This window comes from Heptranchias perlo, chromosome 6, assembly GCF_035084215.1.
Source record: "Heptranchias perlo isolate sHepPer1 chromosome 6, sHepPer1.hap1, whole genome shotgun sequence".
Lineage (NCBI taxonomy): Eukaryota > Metazoa > Chordata > Chondrichthyes > Hexanchiformes > Hexanchidae > Heptranchias > Heptranchias perlo.
This window is the reverse complement of record NC_090330.1, coordinates 56,957,612-56,975,840: the sequence shown is the minus strand read 5'-3', so window position 1 is coordinate 56,975,840 and position 18,229 is coordinate 56,957,612. Positions and strand designations below refer to the sequence as shown.

Below are 18,229 nucleotides of genomic sequence, written 5' to 3'. Positions count from 1 at the left end.
ATTTTCCGCAGCTAACATAGCGGCGAATCAGAAGTGTGTAGCCACTGGCCATTGTACTTTCCATCACTTCCATAGACAAGATGTGGAGATGCCGGTGATGGACTGGGGTTGACAATTGTAAACAATTTTACAACACCAAGTTATAGTCCAGCAATTTTATTTTAAATTCACAAGCTTTCGGAGGCTTCCTCCTTCCTCAGGTGAACGATGTCGGAGGAAGGAGGAAGTTTCCATAGACAAGTCACTTCCTTGAATTCTGATAGACCAAATGAAACGTTTTGAAAAAAAGGCATTGAGTCGGAGTTATTTTCCATTTTTTTTAAGAACACTAAAACTTCGAAAGAAAAGTGGATTCGATAGCCAGGGCTGTGAGTAAAAGCTTGCTCATTTTCCTGACATATTTGTCTTAACTGTAAGGAATTGCCGATAACACTGCTGCACAGTCCGGGCTAATTTGAACAGAACGCTTAAATAGTAACTTTGTTTTAGTGAAATATTTCAGGCTTTCCACAAGTGCGTGTTGTTAGAACCTTTATCAGGGAGTGAATGGGAAAGAATGCCTAGCCCATTTCAAATGCGGAAGGCTCTTATGGACTAATCAGTTAATTAATTTATTTTGTTTCTGAAGCTGCGATACTCGGGCTTTCTTACGGCTTGTCATCTCCGAGAGATTAATGCAAGCAGTGCTGACGAGAGGGGGTTAGCGGGAAGAGAGTACAGGGGCCCCCGCTTGTGGGATCCCAGATTTTTGAATGAAACTGATCAGTGATAATAAAGCATGCTGTAAAGAAAATGGAAGAATAAAAAGAATTTTACTAATTTCCAGACACTTTATTTTAAAACTTTCCATTCACAATGGTGTTTTTCTTGCCTTTTTCTCAGCAAATCAATCAATGATGTTATTGAAATCTACAGATCTTGCTCGATCACTTTCAGTGGCAAAAGTTACTAAGGGCTGTTCTAAGTTACGTTCGAGGATACTGTTCGCCGTACTTTGTATTCAGTCGTAACTTGTAATGTCGGTCAGGTCATGATGGTGTGTTATATAGATGAAATCAAAGAAATAAAAATGTTATGAAAACAGAAACAGTTGAAATCTGTTCAGAGACGTAAAATAATCCTTTCTGAACAATATATACCAAAAACAAATTTACTATTTTTTTTCATATTTTCAATTGTTTTTTGTGGTACGTCAATGATTTCCTTATAGATCTGAGAATTATGTCTGCTATTTCATTTAAGAAAAAAACAGATAAAATTTGTAGATTTACCACAAAATACATTTGATTTTGATTGAGGAGGTTCCAAAGATTGTGTGAAATAAATTTGAAACCAGAAAAAAAATGATATTCACAGCATCAAAATCAACCTTCACTAAGAAAGTTCAAGAAAATTCACGATTGCTGTTTTAGTATAAAATATTGCATTAAAATGTTCAAAATCTTTTATCAGTTTATTTAAAAGTATGCCACATTCATTGAATAAACACATAGTAGCTTCAGAGTTGTAATTTATAACTTCTTACATGAATCATACGGGATAAATGAATCGTACAGGATATACTGAACCAGTGAATCTACAACAGTGATATAGCATGCAGAACTTTATATTTTCAATCGCTATTGGGTCGACATTTATGCTACATCAGGCAGTCATACACGTATCGAGCAAGTGACTGTGTTCGCAGGGGGCAACACCTTTATTTTTCCTGTGGGAAGGAGGCATTGGCTGGGCAAGACACACAACTTTCATTGGCTAGCAGGATTCCCTCAAGTGCAGAATTTCACTTGATTCCCAGGTTGGCATCACAGGTCTTCATATGAACTCCATGGCCTCTATGAAGAGAAAGGATTTGAACTCAATTAATGATTAGGTGTTATCTGAAAACAGAAATATAATTTTGGCATTTATCCAGCAATGATGCCTTCATTGTGCTGCATTCCTCAGTGTCTGCATTATTTGAAGGAGAAGAAACATGGGTGGATGGCTCTTAGGAGGGAAGGGCTATCTTTTGCATCCATAGTCACTGACCCCACTGAGAAATTCCCTAATAGCAGGGAGCGTCTTGGCGTGGAGGCTTCTGCATATGTTTGCTGTTCTTCAGCCTCATCTTCACCTTCAAAGAAAAGTATGCCATGTATTTTATGCAAAAGGGTGATGGTTGTGTCTAATGCTTCAAATGGAACCTCCCAGAGGGTGCAGTAGTTACCAACTTAGGTTTATGGGGGGGTAGGCGACTGCACTGTCACAGTTGTCGATCTCCCTTCATGAAGCTGGCACTTGTGCTTTGACTGGAGGGTAGTCTTCGGCCCTAAATAGGCCCTTTGGCGTAATATCTCCAACTCCAGAGGGAGCATGTTACCGACATATCTCAGCTGTGCCATTGTGAACAATTAGTCTATTTTTTTTGTCACCACCAGAGCCATTGTAAGACAAATTACAGCCCTTTAAGCTGCTGCCTTACCAAATTTAGCACTCCCAGCCAAGTGTGCTCCAGGCCAAGGTCTTTCCCACCTCCACCCCCTCCCCTTCCCCCGCCCCTGCAGCCATTCCAATGACAAAATTTGTTGCAGCCTGCCTTCTGACTTACCTAAACTGATGTGCCTGTACTATAGGCCAGCACAAACCTAGTTTTGCCTGCCTCACACCACTGGGATCTAATGTAGCTTTTGTCTGTCCATTTCCCAATAGCTATTTGACAATCTAAGACACTGATTATTCTTATGGACGATGTAATAATAACCGAATTGTTTATCAATCAATAACGTTATCTCAATATCATAAATATTGTAGTTATATCATAATCCCTTTCTGCTAGATTGTGTACTTCAGTTGACTACTTTTTAACAAGTTTGGAGACTATTACATGCTAGTTTCTGGTTAACTATTGCCATTGCAAGGACCAAGTTCTTTACCTTTCCTTTCCATGTTGGACTAACAATTCACTCACTTCAATCTTCATTATTTTTTTAGTGAAGTTACTAGAATATCCTAAGTGTGTGTGAATAAAGTTTTTACTCCTGAAATCTTAATAATTATTTACTATACTACCCAAATGCCTGTTGTATATGCTGTGATTACACCAACTGTGCTGTATATGCTGTTCCCATACAGCATTTGAACAAAACAGCAGTACAAAAATGCTGATACAAATTACATTGCAACAAATTTCCAAATTAAATACGGTGTTATACAAGTTGAACTTAATTTGACTTTGTTCTTTTTAGGAGAGATGATTTCATTGTCATTACGCAAATATGCTTCTAAATCATTTAATTAGTCACACAAGTGGCAGCGAACCATCAACTTTATATAGTTACTTCAAAACTATAAATCATATAAAAAATGCTTAGGGATGTCCTTGCCCGCTTTGTCTTGAAATTTATTTCAATGCCAAATAGAATCGGGTCTTAAAATATTGAAGCTACTTTTTCGTGGCACAATTTAGAATATTAAAAGAAAGTTCTCATATGTAAGTGGTTCATTGTGTAAGTAGGATGAAATTCAACAATATGTAGCTTCTTATTAAATTTCAGGAAAAGTGCTGGTATTAAATATTGTCAGTAAAGGATTTTCTAATCACAATTGCAATTGTATCCAGGCACTAGGATGAACGTGCATAATTTTTTTAAATGTTTGACTACCGAAAGGTTCTTATGTCTTTAAAAAAACTATGCAGTCCTTTTTACATTTATTATATGCAAAATACACACTCAAACATAGGTTTCTAAAGATACATATAAAACAATAAAAGTTCAACTAATTTCTGAATAAACATAAACATTGGAATCTTGTTGCATTTTTGATATTCCTACCAAAATATTCCTGCATTCTCAGGGGAATAATGGAACTTACTCTTAAACTGCTCGAGTATATAGAACCATTCATACTTTAAAGCTCTCACTTAAGATTTTGGTTTGCCAAAGCTGCTTGATTGCTATTTTAAGATTTCCTACCTTCACATTGATCATTTTAAATGAAGAAAATGATTTAGCCTGGGGTGCAACTGAATTGAGACAAAAACCCATTTTGTTAAGTTGCCTTATTTTATCTTTTCCATCAGTAATAATGTAGAATTTTTGAATGAGTTTGAGTCTGTAAATGTATGAGGAATTTTATGTATAGTCATTTTTCTTCTGCAATATTGCTTAGAATTGATGATTTCGCCCCACCCATTCCTTAATCCTTCCACAGACAATAGAAGTTTACAGCATAAGCAAGGCCATTTGGCCCATTGTGTGTTTGCTAAAGCAATCCAAAATTAATCCCAAAGCCCCAAGGACTTTTGGCGGTGTCAGAAAATGGGCCGTAGCGGGTTGGCCACCCGTTATACACCCTGCCCGGTTTTCCTTTCTAATGGGTGTATAAAGGGTGGCTGAACCGCGACTGCCTGTTTTCTGCCACCTCCGAAAGTTAAAATCAGCTTTCCGCTCTCCTCCCAGAACAGACACGATGGGCCAAGTGGCTTCTTTCTGATCTATAATTCTCTATGCTTTTATGGAATGCGAGGCCCACTTAAAAGAGTGGCTGGTGACAGTGAAACCGAGAGAGCACCTACTGTAGACCCGTGAAATTTGTAACAATCATAAACCAGCAAACATTTAATATGTCAACCATTTTACACAATTTGGTTATTTGGTAGGATGACAGTTAAACATCTGTAGTCTGTTTTAAAACATCAAACTCCATTAAATGCTACCTCCATTCTGAATATTATATTCAGCATTTCTCTCACTCTTAAATAAACTAAAAATATTACTAGAAAACTTAAAATAACAGTATTAAAAAGATTGCTATGAGCAATCTGCGGTGGCAGCCAAGAACTGAACAACTGAACATTCTTTATATTTTATACAGTTAACTGACAGAGTAGAAAATGGAGAAATAGGAGCAAAGAAAAGAGACCTTTCTGACCAGTATTGCTTTATAAAAGAATTTAGTGCTTTTTGCTGCAAAAGTTTGGTTTTGTAATTTGAACTGTGTATCCCTCCCAAAAATCAATTAGTTGCACCATTATCTCTGCTTTTAGTGGAGTCTTTTTGTTTCAATCGGTCTCCAGAGCACTGACTGCCATTGAGACAGATTTTGTTTGATGTAGATGGTACTCTGAAATGTTTCCATTGATTGCTTTGTTTTAAGGTGAATTCCCAAGTTCTATGCTGTTATCATTACAACACTTCATTACTAACATACCGTGAAAAACTTCGACAAATAAAAATCAATAGTGAAATTTTATGGAATCCATAAATCTTTCAAATCCTAATTTGAATCTACTAAATGTTCATCTTGTAAAGTTTCTGTGAGTGATTTATGCCCTTCATTCCAAAGGTATGAAATGCCCGAGCCATTTTGGAAGCTTCAGAACATCATTACATATCTATTATCCAGAATAATAAACATTTGTAAAACTGGAATTGCTCCGTTCTGTTAAGATAAATTATCTTCTTGAATTGTGAAGAAAATGTGTAATGTTGAAGATATTGCTTACTTGGTGTATTGGAGTGAAGAATGTTTGTGCATTGTAATTACCCTAATGTCAATAGATTATAATGACAATCTTAAAATCTTGACCAACAAGACAAAGTCTTGTAGTGATAACGTTTATAGTCCACATTATGATGTTTTGCTGCTCGAGACTTCTTACTCCTGCCAATTGAGTCAGAATACTAAAATGATGCAAAAATGGATCATCATGGTGGTTTTCCAGTAAAACACTCCAAGCAGAAACACATTTTTATCGGATTTTGTCATTTCTGACCTGATCAAAGGATGTAAGTGACCCCCCAAAATGTTTACATAATTCATTAGTATTTAGTTCATTAAGATGGTTATACACTGTAGCTGGAAAAGAAGCCACAATTTGAAGTGAATGTGGCTGTTACCATAAAAGGGTACAAATGTATTGATTTTCTTGAAAGGAGAATGGCAGTTGAGTTATCCTGTAGCTGATCTCTTATAGCAATGATGATGGGTAGTCTGTGGTCCAGAGCATGATTGTCGTATTTAACTACTAAAATGGACCTATTCTCAACTTGGCCTGCCCCATTAAGACTGCTGCTAAGAGGAAAGTGGTCTAAATAGTACTTTTTAAAATTAGTTAGAGGCTAATTATTGTGAGAAGTTCTGAAGATTCTCAGCTGTTTGCTACAGAGATTGCACAGAGTGTGGCACAGTATTAAAATGCTAAATCACTGGGGCTCTTATTAGCAGCTTTCATTTGAACAGGTCCTATATTTTACAGGCTGTTGACCTTGGAGACTTTACTCTGTATATGATCTCCAGCACAGATAGACAGCTAGAGAATTTATGCTTGAAGAATAACCTTTATAAGAATGAGTGACAATTCTAAGATCGGAAGGGCAAAGTCTCACTTCAGAGGACCTAGTGGAAATATATAAATTGGAGGGTATTGCATACTGACAACTAGAAAACTTGCAAAAGCTGACCAAAAGCATCAGAGAAGCTGACAGCTCAAAAATAGCCCTGACTATAGGCCTTATGACATGTGAAGATGATGGGTTGGACTGAAAGTTCAATGGAGTATGGGCAGGTCAAAGCTTGCTGCAGGTAGATTCAACATTTAATCACTTATTATAGGAGAAAAATCCTAAAGTACATAAAAGTACAGCTTACTGCAATGATGAATCTAAGAACTACTGATAGGGGGCATAGTGCTAAAGGTGTGAGATTTATTTTCTAGGAGGACTTAGGACATGCCCACAGAAAGTTTTTATTTTTGACACCTTCATTCGTGCATTTTCTGGCATTATGGAGACTTATGTAATTCTGCCTTTCAAGCCAAAAATAATTTCTCCTGCGTTGGAAATATTTTAAATATGAAAAAAAAGTAAATGTATGGACTTCAACATTTGCCAAAGTAGCAGTAGGAGGAATGTCAAACACATTAAGCAACCAGCTGCTGTTATCACCAAAAGTAATTTCTGGCCTCTTGAATCTATCAAAAAGGTTTTTTTAATGCAGTGGAGGTAATATAGTTGGATTTTCAAAAGGCATTCATTCAATCTCATGGGATCCAAGGTGAGGTAGCCAATTGGATACAAAATTGGCTTGATGACAGAAGACAGAGGGTGGTTGTAGAGGGTTGTTTTTCAAACTGGAGGCCTGTGTCCAGCGGTGTGCCTCAGGGATCGGTGCTGGGTCCGCTGTTATTTGTTATTTATATTAATGATTTGGATGAGAATTTAGGAGGCATGGTTAGTAAGTTTGCAGATGACACCAAGATTGGTGGCATTGTGGACAGTGAAGAAGGTTATCTAGGATTGCAACGGGACCTTGATAAATTGGGCCAGTGGGCCGATGAATGGCAGATGGAGTTTAATTTAGATAAATGTGAGGTGATGCATTTTGGTAGATCGAATCGGGCCATGACCTACTCCGTTAATGGTAGGGCGTTGGGGAGAGTTATAGAACAAAGAGATCTAGGAGTACAGGTTCATAGCTCCTTGAAAGTGGAGTCACAGGTGGATAGGGTGGTGAAGAAGGCATTCGGCATGCTTGGTTTCATTGGTCAGAACATTGAATACAGGAGTTGGGATGTCTTGTTGAAGTTGTATAGGACATTAGTAAGGCCACACTTGGAATACTGTGTACAGTTCTGGTCACCCTATTATAGAAAGGATATTATTAAACTAGAAAGAGTGCAGAAAAGATTTACTAGGATGCTACCGGGACTTGATGGTTTGACTTATAGGGAGAGGTTGGATAGACTGGGACTTTTTTCCCTGGAGAGTAGGAGGTTAAGGGGTGATCTTATAGAAGTCTATAAAATAATGAGGGGCATAGATAAGGTAGATAGTCAAAATATTTTCCCAAAGGTAGGGGAGTCTATCACAAGGGGACATAGATTTAAGGTGAGAGGGGAGAGATACAAAAGGGTCCAGAGGGGCAATTTTTTCACTCAAAGGGTGGTGAGTGTCTGGAACGAGCTGCCAGAGGCAGTAGTACAGGCGGGTACAATTTTGTCTTTTAAAAAGCATTTGGACAGTTACATGGGTAAGATGGGTATAGAGGGATATGGGCCAAGTGCAGGCAATTGGGACTAGCTTAGTGGTATAAACTGGGTGACATGGACATGTTGGGCCGAAGGGCCTGTTTCCATGTTGTAACTTCTATGATTCTATGATTCTATAATTACTGCATTGTAAACACATGGCAAGGGTCAGAGCACGTGGAGTCAGGGGACAGGTAGCAGAAGGGATAGCAAGTTGGACAGAAAACAGAGTAAGAGTTAAGGGCAGCTTCTCAGTCTGGCAAAAGATGGGAAGAGGTGTTCCACAGGAATAGGTGTTGGGACCACAGTTGTTCACAATTTACATTAACGATTTGGACTCTGGAATCGGAAGTACAATTTCAACATTTCTGAACGACACCAAATTGGGGGGTGTAGTTAATACAAAGAAAGAATGCATCAAAATGCAAGAGGATGTCAATAAACTTGGAGAATGGGCATGTAATTGGCAAATTAATTTCAATATAGATAAGTGTGAGGTGGTGCATTTGGTAGGAAGAATAAGGCCACATACTGCTTGGATAATAAGAGCCCAAATGGGATAGAGGAGCAAAGGGATCTAGGGGTTCAGATATACAAATCACTAAAAGTAGTGACGCAGGTTAATAAGGCCATAAAAAGGCAAATCAAGCACTGGCGTTCATTTCTAGAGGGATAGAATTGAAAAGCAAAGAAGTTATGTTAAGCTTGTATAGAATCTTGGTTAGACCGCACTTGGAAATTGTGCACAGTTCTGGTCTCCATATTATAGAAAGGATATAGAGGCATTGGAGAGGATGCAAAAAAGATTCACAAGGATGATACCAGAACTGAGAGGATATCCTTATCACGAAAGACTGAACAGGCTGGGGCTCTTTCCTCTAGAAAAGAGAAGCCTTAGGGATGACCTGATCGAGGTCTTTAAGATAATGATACAGTTTGATCGGTTCGACGTAGAGAAAATGTTTCCACTTGTGTGGGAGTCCAAAACTCGAGGTCATAAATATAAAATAGTCACTAATAAATCCCAGAGGTAATTCAGCAGAAACTTCTTTACTGAAAGAATGGTAAGAACGTGCTACCACAAGGAGTAGTTGAAGCAAATAGCATAGATGCATTTAAGGGTAAGCTAGATAAGCACATGAGGGAGAAAGGAATAGAAGGGTATCCTGATAGGGATAGATGAAGTAGGGAGGGAAGAGGCTTGTGTAGAGCATAGACTAGTTGGGCTGAATGGCCTGTTTCTGTGCTGTAGTTTCGATGTAAATTGATGTTTGTTTTCTTTTACTAGAAATAAAAATCATGACAAACTGTAATCATTAAAAAAGTGAAGTGCACAATATTGTGGTTTCCAGGAACAAATGCCTGGAATTTCCTGCATGTTTGCGCCCAAAGTCACGCAGAAGCCATGCTCAGATCGAATACACTGCCTAGGAGATTGCGGAATTTTGGGCGTAAGTGAGTTACGTGGCTGAGTACAATATGCCCAAATTGCACTGCAGCACCTCCACATTCTGCTCCTCAGCAGTCGTGGGCTCCCTCTTGATGGCAGTGGTCCCACCAGGAGCCAGTGCTGCATAGATAATGACTCCCAACCCTAAACTAGTTCAGTGCTAAGAGGGAATCGGGCAGTGGGAGGAAGTCCAACCCTGACCATCCTTTGGGGGAGGAGGGAAATCGTGGCCTACTTCGAAGATCTTGACAAACATAACGAAAAAGCTACAGTGATACCAACTTTGACTAAGTTTGCATGTTTGAGTGTATGTTTGGAAAAGATGGATATCTGGAATAAGACAAGTGTGTGTAATGGAAATAATGGTCATCCTGCTCCTATAATTCACCCTGACAAAATGAATAGTAACAGTTCACAAGGTGAAGAAGGTTACCATTTTTCTATAGAAGTCTATAAATATAAGCAGTATTGCGCTGTATCCAAGGGAACAAAGTGTCTGCCATATTCTGGCAGCAGTACATGTGGTTTCTCACTGTGCTTTGATCATGCAGAAAGAAAAACTTGTTGAAGCTGAAGTATTTGTACCTGTTTTTTGTCTTCCTTCCAGGAAATAACCTTTCATAAGAACATAAGAAATTGGAGCAGGAGTAGGCCATACGGCCCCCCGAGCCTGCTCTGCCATTCAATAAGATCATGGCTGAGCTTCGACCTCAACTCCACTTTCCCGCCCGATCCCTTGATTCCCCCCGAGTCCAAAAATCTATCTATCTCAGCCTTGAATATACTCATCGACTCAGCATCCACAGCCCTCTGCGGTAGAGAATTCCAAAGATTCACAATCCTCTGAGTGAAGAAATTCTTCCTCATCTCAGTCTTAAATGGCTGACCCTATAACCTGAGACTATGTCCCCTAGGTCTAGATTTGCCAGCCAGGGGAAACAACCTCTCAGCATCTACCCTGTCAAGCCGCCTCAAAATCTCACATGTTTCAATGACATAAGAATATAAGAATTAGGAACAGGAGTAGGCCATCCGGCCCCTCAAGCCTGCTCCGCCATTCAACAAGTTCATGGCTGATCTTCTACCTCAACACCATTTTCCTACACTATCCCCATATGCCTTGATGCCTTTACTATCTAGAAATCTATCGATCTCTGTTTTGAATGTACTCAATGACTGAGCCGCCACAGCCCTCTGGGGTAGAGAATTCCAAAGATTCCCTCTGAGTGACAAAATTTCTCCTCATCTCAGTCCTAAATGGCCTACCCCTTATTCTGAGACTGTGACCCCTGGTTTTAGACTCCCGAGCCAGGAGAAACATCCTCCCTGCATCTACCCTGTCGAGCCCTGTAAGAATTTTGTATGTTTCAATGAGATCACCTCTCATTCTCCTAAACTCTAGAGAAATTAGGCCTAGTCTACTCAATATAGGCCTAGCCTACTCAGTCAGATCACCATTCATTCTTCTAAACTCCAGAGAGTATAGGCCCATTCTAATCAATCTCTCCTCATAGGTCAACCCTCTCATCCCAGGAATTATTCTAGTGAACCTTTGTTGCACCGCCTCTAAGGCAAGTATATCCTTCCTTAGATAAAGAGGCCAAAACTGTACACAGTACTCCAAGTGTGCTGTCACCAAGCTCTTTACAATTGTAGTAAGACTTCCTTACTCTTGTACTCCAACCCCCTTGCAATCAATGTCAACATATCATTTGCCTTCCTAATTGCTTGCTGTACCTGCATGCTAACTTTTTGTGTTTCTTGTACGAGGACACCCAAATCTCTCTGAACACCAACATTTAATAGTTTCTCACTATTTAAAAGATATTCTGTTTTTCTATTCTTCCTATCACAGTGAATAACCTCACATTCCCCCACATTATACTCCATCTGCCACCCACCATCTTGCCCACTCACTTAACCTGTCTATATCCCTTTGCAGACTCTTTGTGTCCTCCTCACAGCTTACTTTCCCACCTAGCTTTGTATTGTCAGCAAACTTGGATACATTACACTCGGTCCCTTCATCTAAGTCATTAATATAGATTGTAAATAGCTGAGGCCCAAGCACTGATCCTTGCGGCACCCCACTAGTTACAATCTGCTAACCTGAAAATAACCTCTTTATCCCTACTCTCTGTTTTCTGTCCGTTAGCCAATCCTCTGTCCATGCTAATATATTACCCCCAACCCCATGAGCCCTTATCTTGCGTAACAACCTTTTATGTGGCACCTTATCGAATGCCTTTTGAAAATCCAAATATACTACATCCACTGGTTCCCCTTTATCTACCCTGCTAGATACATTCTCAAAAAACTCTAATAAATTTGTCAAACACGATTTCCCTTTCATAAAACCATGTTGACTCTGCCTAATCATATTATGAGGAGCTGGTTATGTTCAAAAAAGCAGGGCAGCTCTTGAGAGCTTCAACCACCTTTCGTTAATGCATCTGGTCTTATCCTACCATGCAAATCAGTTTGACACAGCGCTCATTCAAAATTTGCATTTCGAAAAGCTACATTAAACACTGCTGATACTTGTTTGCATGCCAGAACACCTGCTACCTGTTTGAAAAAACCTCACTAATGTGATGAGCTTCTAACTAAGCAAAGCTTGTATCTGAAGTGTATTCAACCATGAATTCTCGAGATGTTCTTCCATGCTGGAGATCACACACATAGTAAAGTCTACAAGGTCAACGGCCTGTAAAATATAGGAACCATTAAAATGAAAGCTGCTATTAAGAGCCCTAGTGATTCAGTACCTAATGTTGTGCCACATGGTGTGAAGATGTACAATCTTTGCCCATTATTTTCCACATATTGCTAGATTCACATTATTCAGGATGTAAGTTGAATGCCTAATGACAAACAACTGATTGATTGAAGACAATATTTCAGAAAGGTCACTGGCAGTAAAAAGCTATTGCTCGTGTGGAGGATAAACTCCAGCACAGTCTGGTTGGGCATTGTAATTTCTACGTAATTCTATGTAAAATAACATCAGGTTTTGGCCATCACACATTACAATGAGTCAAGTTATTTCACATATAAATTATCTTCTATTGTGATTCAGAAGGGACTTGTCCAGCAATTGGTGAAAGTGTGTCTTTTTTTTCAAACACTTATTAATGATTAAATTGATTTTAAGCTGAAACAAATGACTGGATTTTCTCCAGTGGTGCATTTACCACCAAAAATAGCACCAGAACTACACATCCGCCAGTCAGCATTACATCACCAAGAATCAATCTTCCTTGATGCACCTTTGTTAAATATTCTTGGCAGGCTCCCGACGTTATTAGCACGCTTTATATGGAGCCTGCCTCTTGGTGATGGGGGGTGGGGGGGGTGCGGAAGGGGGTGATCCAGTGCTGCTGCAGCAACTGAAATGGCCACGGCAGCCATTTTGTGTCTGTAACCATGGTTCAATATAGTCTCTGAGACTGGTGTTTCTTTAGGCCACCAAGCCCACAAATTTGAAGACTCTTCAGTGAGGTGCTATTGTCTGTAATCCAGCAGATAGCTTTTAGTGATTTAAAATCTTGGACTCCTAAATCCCTTTGTTTACCTATTTAGATTGTACTCCCATTCATCTACCCAAAGTGTAAAGTGTACTACCTCCCACTTTGTTACATTAAATTGCACCTGCCATTGTTCTGCCATTTGCTTAATCTGTCTATGCCCATATGCAATTTTCTGCTCTTTTCTTCGCAAATCATTGTACATCTTAGCTTAGTAACGTACAAACTGAGATATATTTCCCTCTATTCCCAAATTGAGATCATTTATAAAGAGTGAAATAGTAAGACCCCAACACACCTGTCATTGCCCATCAACCCATAATAGCCCTTATATCCAAACTCTCTGTCCCCTAGATCCCAACCAGTTTCTTAACCATGTCATTAGGTTGCCTTCAATTCCATGCACCTCAATCTTAGCCAGCAATCTATTTTGTGTAACCTTATCAAACGCTTTCTGAAAATTCCTTTATATCACATCCCAGGCATCAGTACCTCCCAGAACCCTGTGTCACTCAGCCCTGCAATGGCAATCTGGGCAGGCAGGGTTAAAATCCCCGTCATATGCTACCACTGAGGCAAGCTGACACTGAAGATATTGAGAATCACTAATATTTTTTATTAGCTTAGTTTCATTTTACTATGGTAAGCAATAACACAAATAGATGAATTGACTTATCTTGTGAATGATATGTTACCACGACATAACATTAGCATGGAACAAAAAAATAACATTCAACCCATGAAGTCCGCTCTCTCCAGGCCAAATATAATTAGGCCCAGCTCAGTTCTACTCATTCAATCAGAGAAGCCTTCTTTCAAGACTGATAAGCCCAAGTCTCTCTAGTCATTCTTCATAACTCAGACCCATGACCAGGGATCAACCTTGTGGTTCTTCTCTGCACTGCCTCCAGTGCTTGAAGGTCTTGCTTTTTTTTTACTGAAACCCTTTCTAGGGCTTCTTCAGCATTGAGAGGCTCTGAGAATTTCCTGTTTCTACTGCAAATTAGTATATGAATTAAAAGTCCTTCTGCAACGTGAATTGGAGCACACAATACAAACTACACAACATCCATGCAAAATATATCTCGTAAGAGAATGTAGGAATGGAGATATTGCCAAAGCGACCAGCTGCTTGAAGATGAGAAAGCAGTTAAAAAAGCATACGGGATCCTGGGCTTTATAAATAGAGGCATAGAGTACAAAAGTATGGAAGTTATGATGAATAAAACACTAGTTCGGCCACAACTGGAATATTGTGTCCAGTTCTGGGCACCGCACTTTAGGAAAGATGTGAAGGCCCTAGAGAGGGGCAGAAGACATTTGCTAGAATGATTCCAGGGATGAGGGACTTTAGTTACATGGATAGACTGGAGAAGCTGGGGTTGTTCTCCTTGGAACAGAGATGGTTGCGAGGAGATTTGATACAGGTATTCAAAATCATGAAGGGTCTAGACAGTGTAGATAGAGAGAAACTGTTCCCATTAGCGGAAGGTTCGAGAACCAGAGGACATAGATTTAATGTGATTGGCAAAAGAACCAAAAGGTGACATGAGGAAAAACTTTTTTACACAGCGAGTGGTTAGGATCTGGAATGTTCTGCCCAAGGGGGTGGTGGAGGCAGATTCAACCATGGCCTTCAAATGGGAACTGGATAAATACTTGAAAGGATAAAAATTGCAGGGCTACAGGGATAGGGCGGGGGAATGGGACTAGCTGGATTGCTCTTGTATAGAGCCGGCGCGGACTCGATGGGCCGAATGGTCTCCTTCTGTGCTATAATCTTTCTATGATTCTATGATTCTAAGAAGACAGTGCAGAACTTCATTTACACATTTTAATACCAAGCTTATATGCAGGGAGGTTCCATTGAAGTCCTATATTGTATCTCTTGACATTGTCATGTGTGAATTTTTCAGGCTTTCCCTCTCAAAACAGCAATAGCCCCCTATAAAATAATAAAGCTTTTAAAATAATACGGCTTTTATGCATTATTCAAAGATTTGGAGGAGGGGACCGAGTGTAACATATCAAAGTTTGCAGATGATACAAAGATGGGAGGGAAAGTAGAGAGTGAGGAGGACATAAAAAACCTACAAGGGGATATAGACAGGCTGGGTGAGTGGGCGGAGATTTGGCAGATGCAATACAATATTGGAAAATGTGAGGTTATGCACTTTGGCAGGAAAAATCAGAGAGCAAGTTACTATCTTAATGGCGAGAAACTGGAAAGTACTGCAGTACAAAGGGATCTGGGGGTCCTAGTGCAAGAAAATCAAAAAGTTAGTATGCAGGTGCAGCAGGTGATCAAGAAGGCCAACGGAATGTTGGCGTTTATTGCTCGGGGGATAGAATATAAAAACAGGGAGGCATTGCTGCAGTTATATAAGGTATTGGTGAGACCGCACCTGGAATACTGCATACAGTTTTGGTGTCCATACTTAAGAAAAGACATACTTGCTCTCGAGGCAGTACAAAGAAGGTTCACTCGGTTAATCCTAGGGATGAGGGGGTGGACATATGAGGAGAGGTTGAGTGGATTGGGACTCTACTCATTGGAGTTCAGAAGAATGAGAGGCGATCTTATTGAAACATATAAGATTGTGAAGGGGCTTGATCGGGTGGATGCGGTAAGGATGTTCCCAAGGATGGGTGAAACTAGAACTAGGGGGCATAATCTTAGAATAAGGGGCTGCTCTTTCAAAACTGAGATGAGGAGAAACTTCTTCACTCAGAGGGTGGTAGGTCTGTGGAATTTGCTGCCCCAGGAAGCTGTGGAAGCTACATCATTAAATAAATTTAAAACAGAAATAGACAGTTTCCTAGAAGTAAAGGGAATTAGGGGTTACGGGGAGCGGGCAGGAAATTGGACATGAATTTAGATTTGAGGTTAGGATCAGATCAGCCATGATCTTATTGAATGGCGGAGCAGGCTCGAGGGGCCGATTGGCCTACTCCTGCTCCTATTTCTTATGTTCTTATGTTAAAAGAATGGGGATAATATGATGGGCAGGCATGATGGACTGGTGATCTTCTCCTAACTAAACCATGTTACAATGATATTAAATAACTTGTGATCGATTCCACAGTCCTTAGCACCAAATTTAATTTTAAAAAAACTACCAAGTTTCACTGGTGGGTCAAAGGCCACCAACAATGCTACAGTGCGACAGGTCACCAGTGCTTGCAGCAGCAAATCTCTGCTCCCACTCTTGGCCAACTTCCCTTTCCTTCCATTATGGAATCAGGCAGGTTCCTTTAAAGGTGTGTGTGCATTCTGACCCAACTGATTTTCCAATATTTGCTGTGCCCAGACAATTCTGTGCGTCTGGGTGCAGACCCAGGAATATTTATTTTTATATGCTCAAATCTTGGGCCAATATTTCAAGCTCATGAACTAAAGGTACTTTAGAGCAACTGCATTTAGAGGAATTGTGGAAATTATCTGGTGCTATATATTTCGGTGCCTATTTTACACCTAAATTTAGGTATAAAATAGGCACCTAGGCGTCCAATATGGCGGGCGGCATGCGCGTGCACAATCCATACCGGAAGTCGTCACCCACCATATTGGTAAAGACTGAAGTATAGGCATCCAGCGCCCATGCCAGAAATGTTAGACTTTAGGCCCTTTGTAAATGCAAATGGGGGTTAACGCCTGTTTCAGGACCTTTTCCCGAAATTGGGCTATCCTGAACAGAGGAATCATTCCCCACGCTGGCAGGCCAGCACTATTCAATTTTACCCTCATAATCTTCTGACTCAGAAGTGAGTGTGCTACTAATTGAGTCAAGCTTTCACCTGGCAACAAAAGCTACATTCTAAGTTCTTTAAGCAATCTGATATGTAGTTTTAAAAATTCTAAATCTATGTTTCTTGGTTCTACAACATGCTTTATATGTTTTCCTTTTAACATCTGATAAGTGAATCAAATATTTTGAAAAATTAGCTATGTACTTAACAGACTTTATATATTAATGTTTTCTCTGATTAAATTCTGTGCATCTTTTCTGTTTATTTTTACCCAGGTGCCACTGCTATCTTAATTCCACGACTTGATTTGGTCATTTCATTTGTTGGAGCAGTCAGCAGTAGCGCTCTGGCCCTCATCTTCCCCCCCTTGCTGGAGATCATCACTTTTTCTGGAGAAGGAATCTCCCTTTGGTTGCTCCTGAAGGACATCTTCATAGCACTGATAGGAATGATTGGCTTTTTGACTGGAACATATGTGACTATTGTGGAGATCATCTACCCAGAGACAGCATCAGTGATTAAGCCTACCACTAGTCCTTCCATCAACTTCACCTCTACTGTACTTAATTCTTGGGCCAATATTTCAAGCTTATGAACTAAAGGTACTTTAGAGCAGCTACATTTAGAGGAATTGTGGAAATTATCTGGAGCTATGTATTTTATATTACTATGGAGTGAAAATGGAAATACTACATCGAGTATTTAATCTCTTCACTGCAATTCCAAAGCTGTTATGCACTAACATGTAAGACATAATAGTTGTTGAGAATCTTTGGTTTTGGCTGCTTTGTAAGTTCTTTTTATTTGTTTTTAAAATGTTCAATTCAATGGCCTGTATTTTTTTTTCTTAACATACATTTTTTGCCTCCTCTACTCCTGACAATGTTGCTCTTTAGCCATTGGAAAATATAGATAGGTGACATAGGGTTGACTTGCAGTCCAGTATACCTCTCTCCTTGTAGGGAAATGGCTTGCTTCTACTCAGCACCTCTCCTAGATAGGCTATGCTGAGATTAGGAACCTAACAGTCGGGGAATTGTAAACATGGATCAATGTCGGAACTTTCCTTGGTGCAGTGCATTTGCATCATGATATACTTCACCCCTGTGTTTGTGTCTGATTGTTTTATCCTTAGAAATGAGAAGTCATGTGTAATGCACAAACACATAGATTTGTGTACAGCAAAGTGGGGTGTAGGGGCTTGAAAAGATTCTAACGCAACCATTACAATCCTCTCCTCTGATTCTGCCATTCTGTGAACTAAATGGTATGTGCATGTCCCTTCTGAGCATAAGGACACAGCAGAACACCCAACCCAGCAGTAATTAAGTAACTAAAAAAGTGAACTAAAAATGATCAGTGTGATTAAGATTTTGTATCACCTCAAATGTGTCCTGCTAACCTCCTCTACTGCCTCACTTCCCCAAAATAAAATGTTTTAAATGCAATTTGGTAACAAATGAGATCTGGTTCTATTTCAGTAGCTTTCAT

General features: G+C 39.7%; 1 protein-coding gene across 2 annotated transcripts in view; it reads left to right on the top strand.

The window, feature by feature from the left end:
• Positions 1-18,186, top strand: part of LOC137323010 (neutral amino acid uniporter 4-like) — a 429,467-nt gene extending 411,281 nt beyond the window's left edge. For both annotated transcript variants that reach the window (XM_067986344.1, XM_067986343.1), the window contains one exon: positions 17,014-18,186. In XM_067986344.1, the coding sequence (XP_067842445.1) occupies positions 17,014-17,333 (320 nt within the window). In that variant the 3' untranslated portion in view covers positions 17,334-18,186. The remainder of the gene's footprint in view (positions 1-17,013) is intronic.
• Positions 18,187-18,229: the final 43 nt, after the last annotated feature.